Here is a 13,915-nt window from a genome sequence, read left to right as displayed (position 1 = left end):
ATGGAAATTTTTTCCCTTTGGCTTAGAGGTAGGAAGAACTGAATCCTCACCTTGTGATTTGCTAAAAAATTTTAAAATTATGTTTTCTTTAGTAATCTTTGACTTGGTTAAACCATATGTTAAGCAAAGAATTAAACAAAAACTTTTATCTTATACGGTAGCAGACTTAATTTTTTTTTTTATTATTATCCATAGAAAAACATAAAAATCAACTATCTAGCTGTTTATACAGATTATTAGAAGGAGCTGTATCTGGTTATTTGTTTCTGCATAATGTCTCCCAAGACCAGGCAAGAAAATTTCTAAGTGTTAAATCATTCTCTAAGGTATTTCAGACTGGTTCCATTCCACAAAGACATGACAATATAGAGATTACCTGCCATGTCTACAATGTATCTTGCAAATATTATTATTTATAAAACTTAATACTCCTAAAATGGATATCCATATATTGATTAGATTCCCCATCCCAGTTTAGTTCAAATAATGCATATGTTGTTATTTTATATTTAAGTTGCTAAACAAAAATCCAGGTAATAGCCACATTTGTCAATAATACCCTACTAATTAGCCACTTTTAAAAAATAGCTGTTAAAGGTGGATCCTTTAGTCATTCTCAAATGAATTTTTCTGCTTGTATTGACAATTGTTTCATTATAATCAAAGGGGGAAAATATATAGTGACTTGATAACTTTAATTCTTTATAACAATAGGGTCATGGATTTAGAGCTACAATAACCTCACGAAAGGCTAGATCACATAAATGATAAGTGATAGTCATTTCATGGTTTAATGGTTACAGAAAAACTTATTCATTCTAGAAGTGTATTGTACTGAATTTGGAAGTAAGAGAATGCGAGTTCTAATTCTGGCTCAGCTAATTATTTTCTGTGATCTCGTGTAAATGACTTCATCTCCTTGTACCTTCAGTTTACTAACTATAAATGAGAGAGCTGGTCTTGATCCCTATGATCCTTCCAACTCCAAGTCATTTGAAATGCTTATTGTACTGCTGTAAAAGGCTGCTACCCTATACAAGACACTATCCCATGTAAATATTATAGTATCTGTGACTACTTCCATTTTGAGATGTGGTTTTTTGCTTGCTTATTTAATGAAAGATAGAATCTTTGTCCTATAAATAAAAACAAGATAGCTGAATGATAACTATCTAAGTAGAAATCCATACAAGTGACTGAAATGAAGAGCCAGAGAAACTGCTAAGAAAATTGATAATTGGTTATCTTGTCCATATTTTAATGAACTTGACCCAGAACAGAAAATTCTGCTAATTTATACTTATTTCTAATTTATACTTATTTCCTTTGAGTTCAAATTTTAAAAACTTGCCATCTGTATTGTCTTTCAAGGCAAGAGCCAAGTACAACTGATCATGACAATACCTATTTGAATATGCAATACCAGTGTACATAAACACAAGTCTCACTAATTGAAACCTAGTGGGAGTTTGTGATAATTAAAACATGAGACTGCCTAAAGTTAATGTTTGCATTGTCTGTGGAGGAAAAAGTGAGATTCTGAAGTAAATGAAGAGATTAGAGACTTAGGGAAGGATAATAGGATAATAGGATGTCCCAAACATTTTAGAACTATCCACACATAAAAAAGGCAAATCATGAAGATTTCTCACTTGGTCATTAAAGGAAGTCTGCAGGAGTTCTGCTTACCACTAATTTTCATTATGTGTTCATTCTTGTAAATGGGGCAACCAACATTTCTCTTTGAAACTATTCTGTAGTTCAGACTTTTCTCTAATTCAGACAGAACTTCCTACCAATTAAGTGAAATCAATGACTTTCCATTGAATTTGTACATTACCCTGAAAAGTAATGCTTTTAGATATTTTAGGAAGCATGCTACTGACAAACTTAATGAGGCTTTATTTATTACACTGAGACAGTACACTGTTAGCATGACAAATTTAATGTATTTTTCCCAAGTGTATAACTACATCATGGAGCAGCTTAGGCACTAGAATCACTTGGCTAGCTCAGTCCCTCATTAGTCAATCTACTTAGCATGTGCATGAGTTTGGCCAAGATCATTTCTGTTTTCTTGTAAAATGTAACTTTTCAGAAGACTCTGGAAAAGGTCTCCCTTCACTTTATTATTCATAGAATATATTCTATTGATCCACGTACTTATCAACAAAGTTGTTTTTTTTTTCCAGGAGAGGGAAGAAGTTATAGTAAGCAATGCTACTTTTTAAAAAATCAATTTACTGTATGAATATTTTAGGCTACTATGAAATAGCAAATTTTCTTCCTTGAAAATCATTTCACACTAAATAGATGAGAGTAAATAAGTAAACTGAAAGCATAGTGTGAATATTTGAGAATGGGTCAATTATTAACTTGCCAAGCTAAAAATGTTTCAAATTATGTCTTGTCAAGACTACTAAACACATCACTTACTTAGATTTAATAAACTAGTCTATTCAGTTAAACAGCTAGCTTTCCTGAACTTTCTCTATGAAATAAATGATAGATTGTTCAAACAGAACTGATCTAATTGATCAGCTATGCTGGAAGGAACCTAAATCTATTCAGACTTGAGATATTTCCAAGCAACATAAATACAAAGACTTTAGCTGGGAGGTTGAGAATTAGGGGAATATAGCATCATTTAGAGGTGGCACTTTCATTCAACAGTGCTCATCTGCAAAGAAAATGACTGCATTTTAGAATCAGCACTACTTTCCCAATTTCTTTGATTGTCCACTAATATCAGTATTTTAAAATTTTTATTTTTTTAATAATGATCAGTTCTATATGTATTCCTTAATAATTTTCACAATTTGAATTCCAAGCCAAAATCATCATTTCCTCTTTTATTCTATAATTAATCATTGGACTTCTATGTTTGCATAATTTCTGAATTGTGTAATTTTCTTCTACTATAGCAATACTGTTAGGATGAGGCACAAGAATGTCAAACATCCAAGATCTTTAAACATAATTATAGAAGATTTTTGCCTCAATTTGAGTGTTATCATGGATAATACTATGAATGAGATTTGGCTTCAAATCCTACCTGAGTTACTATATAATGGGGAAATCTCAGAGCCTCAATATTTCAACTGAAAAATAGGGATAAAAATTTTTGTTCTTTGACTACATAGGGATATTGTAAAGAAAATGCTTTGCAAAACCTAAAGTGCCTAAAAAATATTGGCACCATTCTTATTTAAAAATTACTTCCTTGAGTTGCATTTAAGTAATGGTCACATGCTACATTATCATTTTTAAAAATATTAGCATTTAGTAAGGCAGTAACGACACACAAACTATATTAAACTTTTGGCTAACAGTTCCCTAAAGTAATTTTGCTTGTTGAAGTCACCCAAAGCAACATGTAGATATTCAAGGTAGTATACGGTGCCTGAGTAACTTGAAACTCAAGTCAGGTAATACTATCCAGGTCTGCTACTCATCTCTCTCATTCTACAATGCTAGAAAAGAATCGTCAATAATACCATTGTGTACTTCTCTGCTATCATCCACTCTTTGCTCTCATCAACACTGCAGTAGGCACAACTGAGAAAACACAAAGAGCAGAAGTATCATGGCCATAACAAAGTCAAAGTTAACTACATTTCTTACATTCTTTTTTTATCGTGTTATCTTCTCAGTAACAGATGAAATTTATTAATGCTCACACATCTAGGTTTAAACAAGCTAAATCAGAACAAGTCTTCTGTTGTTTAATAGATTCAGGCTACTCACCAAGAAGATAATAGTCATTTAAAAATGGTTACTGAGTGACTAACTGATGAAAAGACTGTCTCTGGAGAAATATTTTAGTTTTCAGAATATTCAAGGCTAAATCACACAAGAAAATTCAAACTGTCTTGATATAAAGTTCATAGTAATATTTTAACCATAATATATTAAAAAGAGAGAAATTAGTTTTTATTGTTGTCAAAAATAATTGGATATGTAAGATACAAAACTAAGCAAAATAAAATATTAATTATAACATGACTTCAATATTTAAATCAAAAATAGTTATTAAAAACATCACATGAATTCACATCCCAATTGATTTGGAGTAAATGAAATAAACAAATATTTAGAGATTTATATATACATCAACAGTATCTTCAACAAAAAGGTTTTAACCAACAAAAAAAAATGACAAAAAGTTTTTTTTTTTCTTTTAGGAAGCACTTTTAAAGAACAACTCATTCTAAATATGAAAAGAAATAAACTATGTCCTAAAAGTATACCAGTTCATTCAGGATGTCATAACTTTTGTCATTTAAAGGAACTATATAGAGTTATATGGAATATGTAACAATTAATGCTTTAGCTTCTTGAGGACAGGAGGAATTTTGCTTTTTGCCTTCATTAAAGGCGGTTAACATAATGCCTACTATATAGAAGGCACTTAAAAAATGTTGATGAACTGGTTGATTAGCTATTTAGATTATTCAGTGAAATAAAAAAGCTCACGCAGACTGGGAAATATAATATCTAAATTATTAGCATGATATTCAACTATGTGAGGCGTAATACCATGTTTTTTTTCCACTATCAACCCCTTTTTGCCTAAGAAATTTTTATGCAACCTAGGGTATATAGGTATATAAATCAAACATTTACTAATAATAAATCATAATTTCATAACCCCCACATTCAGTTACACATACATAAGATTGTGGCCCACAGTTTAAGGAGCTTTGGTAAAGACAATGTGTTTAGTTCTCTGGAGTAAGGGAAATCCTAGAATAAATGTTAAAAGATATATAGGAACAATCATCTCTATATGTCCCATATATAGGACCAGCCACCTCTAATAGTAATGCTACATAATAAAAGAAAAAAACTCAGTGTTGGGTAGCCATATATGAAGTATTAAATCTCTAGAAATCTAGATAATTGTCTTTACATTTTAAATAGCCCCACACTAAAACTAGGAAACCAGATGGCCTTAATATGAGAAGGTAAGAGAAAAAGAAATGATACAAATTGATCTTGGATTAAGGGTTATAAGTTATGAATCTAATCAAATGATATAATAAAATTGTTTTCATGCTTATTTGTACTAAGATTCATAGGTAAAAGGTTATTTTAATGGGAAATAATCCACATCTTTTACAAAGAAAGAAGGCACTGCTTTCCTAATTAGGGATGGTGTTAGGAACTGGAAATATGATGCCACTGGTATAGAGTGTATTAAGGAAACTCTCCCTACCAATAAACATTGGCATTTTCTATGCAATTTAAGAGTTTAAAAAGTTGCCTAGACTTCTGAGAAGTTGGGTAATTTCCAGAGCCATTATTTGTCAGGCAAAGAAATTGAATCCTAATCTTTCTGGATTCAAGGCCAATTTTCTAGCCAATATGATATGCCACCTTTCTCAACTTAATAAAATAAATTTTCACTAACAATGATCTTCTAAATTATCATTTTTCCATGTTACATTTTGTTACCTCTTCAAAATATTTCAATATTTTATTAAGACACATGGCAAAAGTTTTCCCTTTAATGATATCTTTGGTTGTTATAGTTCTTTTTTTTTAATGCATAAGTAATCTATTAAGGATTTTTGCTGGCATCTATTTTGCATGTTCATTAAAGACTAATGTAAAGGTAATATTTTCATAACAGTAGGGAAAACCCTGATGAGCATCATTTTACAGAAAAGAAAGTGTTAGCATCTGCATATTCAAATAGTAACAATACTTTTGCTTTTCACTAATATTGTGAAATAATCACAGCATGAAAATATACCTGCAACCCTGGAATAAGTATACAGCATTTATGAAGTAACTTCTCAAGCACAAGAATGGTATCATGTTTTTGTTGCAAGTATTTCATTCTTTAAAGCAACAAGAAAAGCCATATACCCTTAAGAGAAAGCATAATCTTCAAATGTGCAATTATGAACACAGCTTTCCAGGATTCTTCATTATCAAATGGTTTTTCTTTTCTTGGCTTGAAATTTCCTGAATTAAATAAAACATTTTAAATATGATTAATATGACATTTTATTTGACAAGGAACATTACTACCATGATTCTATAGCATTGATGATACAGTGCTAGAGGAAGGTGGGACTCAAAAATTGTTTCAAATGAAGTCTCTAGACTAAAAAAACAAACAAACAACAAAAAAATTGCTATATAGAATAAAATACAAGCAGAATATAATCAAAAAAGGAAATGGAGCAAAATTGGTGAAAAATATTGTCAGAATCAATTTATCTATTCCTCTAACACAAAACGATGAAGAAGAATAGGGAGCTTATATTACAGAGGATATGAATGTATCACAGGTTGAAAAAGCAGTAATAAAAAACAGGATGAGATCAAAGTGGGAAAAATCCAAAATAAAATCAACAATGCTAACATGATTCACTTTTCTGGCAGGACTACATACATTCTATGGAAATATACATCATATTTATTTTAATTTTGACTAAAATTCATGCTTCTTCTATATAATTTGTGTCAAAAATAAAAAAATAAATAAAAATGTTTAGGTCTTTTTATAAAACAAGAAAAATGTATACATACACGCTATTGATAGAAGTTAATTTTACCTTTAATTGGAGCATTAATTCACACTGACTTCACTCTTTCTGTACCTGGTTCTTTGCTTATTCTTCTGTACTCCATTGTGATCTTCTGGTTTTCTGCATGAAATGTAAATTTAAAAAAGAAAGACAATTATCACATGCTTTCTCTAAATAACCTATATCAGGATATCACTTAATATTATACAGGTAGCAACAAAGCATAATTGAGTCCTTCAAAAACTACCTATTTCTACCATGGAATGAAGGTGGTCCATGACCCTAACCTAGAAAAGCTTCATGTAATGACTTAGTGACATTCTGTTGACTAAGGACAAGATTGGCTAAATTTACAGTGGTGATCAATTTAAGAATTCCCAGCAATTCATTTGGCTAAATGAATCACAAAGTTTTATCTCCATCTACTGAATAGCTTGGTGGTATTTAATGAAAAGCCATAAAGCACATAGAAAAGTTGTCCTCAACAACCTGGAAGACAGAATTATTTTTCAAATATGTACAGATCAAATTTTGATAAGAAAGAAATATATTGTGGGAAAATCAATGAAGAAACCTAGAGATATATTAGGGGTTATTCCAAAAAGTTTAATAGCCCCATTTCTGAAGTGAAAGACACTGACTTCAAAGGCCAGAGCATGCCAATAAGTGGAAATTACATCTTTCAAAGCTGATATTGACAAAATACAAATAAAAGAGATTATCAGGAGACTCAAACTCACCTTTATTCTAGGTTATGAAAGAGTTTCTTAAGAATATCTACATGATGAGACATTGGTCGTAATTAGTACAATAATCTAGAATTAAGTAAACTAAATCTAAAGTGAACGTACATATCTTCTGAATTGATTGAATCAACTAGACATTTTAATGTTGTGAAGATATATTTTTGGAATAAGCTCTCAAAATTCATAATGGTACTAACTGATATTATACTATATTATACCAGTATGAACTTAATATCTATAGATTTCACTATCTCTTCACTAAAATAAGCATTGAATAAAACAGAAAAGTTATATCAACTTAACTTTCATAATTGAATCATTTTCAAAAGAATGATTCAAATTTGTGGGGTTTTTCTGGGTTCTTAGATACTTTGATATAACAATTTTGGAAAAGCCATGGAGCTTCTGTTTATATTGTAAAGTAAAAATTGAACCATCATATATGAAAATTATGAGAAGTCCTTTGTTTACTAAGAAAAAGAGTAAAACAAATATATACTTGGACCCATAATTCTGTTTACATCCATTTTCCGTTCTTACTTGTTTCATGAAATGAACTGACCAATAATTTCATCATTTGTTGGTCAATCTTTGGAAGAAGGGTATCTAGCAATGCAGCAATCGCATCAAATGTTTGCTTTTATCTCAACTACATCATTTTACATAATTTAATATTAATACTTACAGTTGTTCACCTTGTTCAAAATCATTTCCACTTTCTGTGTTTAAAAAAAAGACAATTTAAATCTTAGGATTATTTTATTGTTTTTTAAGGATCATGTATGATCAGTTTTCTATAAATGGATTTCCCCAGAGAATGTGAGGAGAGCTGATTAGCATATAATTTTTCAATTTATAAATAAATTAATGGTATTATGACAAGATGTTTTACAATTTTCCAATGAAAAAAATAAACTGATATTGACAACAGTTGATAAACAAAAATTTTGTTTCTCCCAAACTATTTGAGGTTGTATATATATTCTATATTAAAAAGTAAAATTGATATATTCTTCATTCTCCTAATCTTTTATTTAATTAAGAATATGTAACTTAAATAGATTAAGAATGATTGTTGTTATTCTGCAACATTATGTAAAGGATCATCACAGAATTCATTGGCATATTCTATTGAATACATTTTTAAACTTTAAGTACATAGTATATGGCTTATTTAGGGAACAGTAAAAATAGAAAATAATCTATAACATTAAGAATCTATAACCTCAGCAGGTTAAGATAGAAAATAGATTAAGAGCTCCAACTTTACTAGTATGGAATACCAGTATTTTTTATACATATATGTTGGTAGAGCATATATATGTGTGTGTGTGTATGTGTGTGTGCGTACATACTAGTACAGAATACAAATCTATTAATGCGCATAATGATCAAAAATTTTGAAACTTTACTGTGCATTGATAAGTCATAATGAAATATATCAGAATAACATTCCTACCTGAGGGTAGCTGTCTCCTTTTGGTGTATAGCTCATAGAGAAAAATACCAGTTACTAAAATTATAACTTCAGCAGTTACTGCAAGAAATGGTTTGAGTGGTACTAGGTAGGTTAGCACTCTGAGGTTCAGTTTTCCTTCACTCTCTCCTAGGAGGAATATTGCACGACACCAGTATGGTCCACTCTCTGTTGTTTGGAGATGCTTTATCTTTAGTTTTGTTTCATTATATTTGGATGGTAGAATTTCATACTTGTTTTTCATTGTAAGGTCAATGGGAACCTAATATGAGGAGATATTCAAATCACATGTATAAGATATATGTGGGTAGAAGTTTTGGTTTGGTTGATTGTTTTTAAGTTGGACCTATAATTTCATTTGAGAAGGGATTTTTAATGGAGAACTTCCACTAAAGTAAACTAGCACTCACTTTTTAGATTAGTTTAAGAGCTTAGAGTCTGGCTCCTTAAGAGTTAAGTGACTTAACCAACATTAGAAAAAATTTTCTTGACTCCAAATCTAGCACTTTATCAATTATGTCACACTATCTTTCATAAAATATTTCTACATTTATGAGCTATTTAGGCTAGATATTCTTAAGAAAATGTGTCAGGAAAAAATTAGGGATTCTTATTCTAATTTTTATCAGAGATATCTTCATCAGACTGATGAAGCCTATGGATCCCTTCTCAGAATAAAGATTAAATGGCTAAAACAAAACATTAAAAAGAAAAACAATTTTGTTGAAGTCTAGATATACATACCTCTGTCTTTACATCTATATATGTAAGCTTCAAAGACCACACATTAAAAACCTCTGAAATTAGACAATCTTTAAATCCATGAGCCCATAATCATTATGAAGAAATGAATATGTCAGAGCTAGAATTCAGAATCAGGTCTATACTCTTAAATATTTTTAAAATATAGAAAAGTGACCCTAGTATATAAGAGCGCATCTGAAAATTGGTTGTCAGTAAAAAAAAAAGTCTTACTTTAAAGCCTAACTTCTTAAACTGTGAATTGTAGATTCACATAATTGAATATGAGGATCGCAAAATTTGTTATCAATAAATGTCTGGTGTATATACCTATGTACAAAGGTTCACATAAAAAGTTCTTGAGCAAAATGGGGTCATGTGTGGAAAAAGTGTAAGAAGCCCTATTCTAAAGCATACCTTTAAAAGGAAAAGGCTTAATTAAATAAGATTGCTTTATCTCTCACTGTTGGAGAAAGAATAGAATGTAGATGGGATGTCATCTTAAGCAATGATATACAGCTGTACACTTAAATCTGGTTCTTTCCTTTATTTGGATTTTTTGAATGGGATAGAAATTCTCAATATTCCCTATATTCTTCTTAAATTTTTCAAGGTTTCTCAAATTCAAATATTATCTAGGACTATTATTCAACATAATAAAAATCAGTTTATTAATTGAATTCCCATAACTATATATAAATTAAAACTATTTCTAAGATTCGATTAAGGCCTAGTGGCCTGCTCTTTATTGTCTGTAAACAGATTATCCAAACTCAAGGCCTCCTGCCAGCCACCAGTCATCTGGAGAGCCCCGCCCCTTCAAGAGGTCCTGAGACTAGAGAAAAATATGAGTATATATTTATTGTATTAAAAAATACAAAAAACAAAAATAAAAAATAAAAAATAAAAAAATTTAAAAATTAAAAAAATACAATAAAAATAGATTTATATCATTCTTCATATTATATTCAATCAACAAGCATTTCATAAGTATAAAGTAGAAACCAGGCACTGTCTACTATTCTTTCCTGTCGTGTATACAAATATGTGGAAGCTGAATCATAACAATTTAAATGTTGTGGAAAACCCACCATTCAACTTAACTTCTTCAAATTAAAGCTGTCTGATATATATTTTGATGGTTATTAGCGACAAAGACAAGAAGATTTGATCCCTTCAACTCACAACCTGAATGTTATCAAAGGATTCGTCCTTCTAAAGAACTCTATCACAATATCCATCGGCTCCAAAGTGGCATTGAGAACTGTCTGTTCTACAAGAATGGACTCCCATCCGTCTGCCCTCAGAAAGCTAAAGCAAGATCTGTCTTGATTGACTTAGAATGTCCTATCAGATTTGGAAGCCCATCACACCTGTATGGCAGTATTATTACCTGACAGCAACTTGCCTTTGTCATGAATTTATTTGGAAGAGAAAGAATACAATAGGGATATAGTTTACTTTACTGCCCTTATTAAACAATGTGGAGAGGCTTTGATGAGTATTATTGATCATCCATGTCTTTATAGTCAATGATTGGATAAATCCACTCTTCTAGATTATTAGAAATTGACTTTCTTTAGCTTTCCTTGGCCACCTGCCAACCCTAGATCATGTTGTCTTATTTAGCTACTAAAACCTATACCTCTGATTTAAAACAAAAATCTGCATATGCAGATTAAAATAAAACAATTTAGAAAAAACTGACTTTTTCTTTATTAACCTGAGTTTGAACAACTAACTGATGTACTAGAGTGCTGGAGATGATGTCAAAAAGATCTTAGTTAAAATCTCAGACATATATTAACTGTTACCTTGCCAAGTTACGTAACCCCTGTTTCCTTCAATTTCTTCATTAGTAAAGTGAAGTTAATAATATACTACCTATCTCCCAAGGTTGTTATGAAAATCATAAGAGGTGATATTTGTAGGAGATTTAGCCTAATGCATAGACATACTAGTATTTTCTCCCTATCTCTTCCTTCTAAATCACAATGGTAGGTGAGAAAGGGATAAAGAAAAGAGTTACAGATTTCTTTCAATTTGGGGTTTTTTGTTTGTTCATTTTCAAACTGTGATTTTGTTGTTGCTGTCAGAAAATCCTTTCTATCAATAGATATCTGACATCACTCTAGCTAAAGCAATCAGAAATGAAGAGATTTGTCTAACCTCCCAAAGCCAGTATATGTCACAAAAAGGACTTGAACACAGATCTACCTGATTTAGAGAGGCTTCTAAAACCTTTCCCACTCACAATCCCTTTTCTTTCAAAAAATTTTTATGTGACTCAGATATATAACTATACAAAACAATTATACAAATCAAACATTTATTAATAAAAAATCACAATAAAAAACTACAGTTTAAGAAGTTGGGATTTAGAAGACAACTCTTTATCTACTATGCTTGCAGCTTTAATCAACTTTCCAGGTAATAACACAAGATGCTAATGAGTAAGATATCTTTTCTCAAGGATGTATTTCTCCAGATCATCAATTAAATATGCAAAATGCTAATGAAGTGTGCCTTCTTCTCAAAAAAGATTGAATAAATTACATCTTCTTTTCAAGTCAGTTTTATGCCTTATTAGAAATGATTTCTGAACTCTGACTATGAAGATGACAATATATTTATCACTGATGCTATTTGTTTTTTCTAAGAATATTAACTCAGAGAAGAACATGGAGCTCAGAAATTTAAATAGACTTAGGATCTAGGTAAAGATGCATTAAAAAATAAACTTTTGCTTATTTTTTTATTTTGATTAGAAAAATTAAATCTTACCTTTTCACTTCCATTACTAGCATACCAGACCCACTGCAAGGGGACAAATTTTTCACTGTTACAGTTCAAGACAACAGAGTCCCATTCATAATTCACCAATGGCTTTTCTTTCGTACAAATTTTAGGAACTAAGGAAAATTAAGAGAAATGTAGGGTTAGTGAAAAAAAAAGTTTAAACAAAATACAAATTTGTGTTTTAAATATTTTCTAAAAAAGTTTTCTCATGTTCCTAAATGATTAATGACCTATAATATGGTATTATTTGCTAGTTGGTTCTCTATACTTAGTAAAACAATTTCAGAAGAACAAATTGCTCATTTATGTTTATTTTTAATGTAGCAAGTTCTAATATAAATCTCATCAAAAAAGAATGGTGTAGAACAATTTTGAATCAGCGTTAGCATGCATGTAATATAAAAAAAAATGGCAATTTAAGAACAATGACTAAAGAAGTGGCCAATCATTACTCTAGAATACTTATGGCAAATCCAGCTTCCTGCCTTTTAACAAAGAGATGATGGCACGGATGAGGCATACACTTATAAATACTGAATACACAAATATCTTCTTTAAGCATATAACTATTTACTTCTTACAATATAAGATGTTTATTTGGAGGAAAAAGTAGAAGGGAAATGACAAAATACTTTAAAAGAGGAAGAAATAAGGGGAGAGATCATAAGTGAATCATCAAAAATACACAGAAAAAAAAATGGTAGTTCAAAAGGGCACACAGACATGTAGGTCAGTGTCAGAAGTACTGGATTCAAGTTGAAATATACCAAAATAAAAGCACTCTTTTTTTCTGTTCTTTTTATAGGTAAATGCTTGTCTGCATCAAGTTAATTACACAGATAAATTTGAAAAAAGGAAAGTGTAAAGTGTAGACTCTAGAATTTTGACATTAGAATAATTTGTTTGGGGACAGCTAAATGGTGCTATGTATAGAGCACTGACCTCAGACACATACTAAATATGTACTAGCTGTATAACTGACTAAGTCACTTAAGCCAAATTGCCTCCAAAAAAGAAAAAAAATTGTTCAAAATGACCAGACTTTAATGATCAGACCATGATTTCTAAATCCATCTTACTACTTCAAAGCTATTTGTTAAAAAGATGGAGATAGGAATGTGGTGGAATAAATGTTTGACAATTTTCTTGGAGTAAGGATGGGGAAGGTGCAAAAACATTTTTATCTTTGATTTCCATTATTCCTTATTATTTCCTTTCAAAATTCCAATCAACAATATGATAAGTCAAGCCTGGATTTGTAGCTTTTGTCTACTTCTGAGTTGTGAATCATCATAAACAATTGTTCTCAAAAGACAATACAAACTAACTCCAGCATACCACTCTGTGGAGAGTAACTAGCCAGATGAGATCAGAATGGCTCTGTGAAATCTGATTATCTGATTATTATGAAGTCTTCCCAGTGTGTCTATATTTATGTATTATACTAAGATGACATTCTTATAGTGGCTTGTACTAGTTTTAAGGCATACCCACAAGAAAGGGGTAGTGATACAAAAACAGCTAACCCTGTGAATATGATTTTGTCCATAACTATACAACTGTGATATTTTAAGGATTCTACACACACACACACACACACACACACACAC

The 13,915-nt window shown here is 30.5% G+C and overlaps 1 protein-coding gene across 2 annotated transcripts in view; it reads right to left on the bottom strand.

Moving 5' to 3' along the window:
- Positions 1-5,772: 5,772 nt before the first annotated feature.
- EMB (embigin) overlaps positions 5,773-13,915 on the bottom strand; it is a 120,983-nt gene continuing 112,840 nt past the window's right edge. For both annotated transcript variants that reach the window (XM_074282551.1, XM_074282552.1), the window contains exons 5-9: positions 12,291-12,418; positions 8,748-9,027; positions 7,974-8,007; positions 6,570-6,662; positions 5,773-5,973 (exon numbers count right to left, since the gene is read on the bottom strand). In XM_074282551.1, coding sequence (XP_074138652.1) covers positions 6,584-6,662; positions 7,974-8,007; positions 8,748-9,027; positions 12,291-12,418 — 521 coding nt within the window. In that variant the 3' untranslated portion in view covers positions 5,773-5,973; positions 6,570-6,583. The remainder of the gene's footprint in view (positions 5,974-6,569; positions 6,663-7,973; positions 8,008-8,747; positions 9,028-12,290; positions 12,419-13,915) is intronic.

Source organism: Sminthopsis crassicaudata, chromosome 1 (genome assembly GCF_048593235.1).
Source record: "Sminthopsis crassicaudata isolate SCR6 chromosome 1, ASM4859323v1, whole genome shotgun sequence".
Classification (NCBI taxonomy): Eukaryota; Metazoa; Chordata; class Mammalia; order Dasyuromorphia; family Dasyuridae; genus Sminthopsis; species Sminthopsis crassicaudata.
This window is presented reverse-complemented; position numbering and strand designations above follow the sequence as displayed.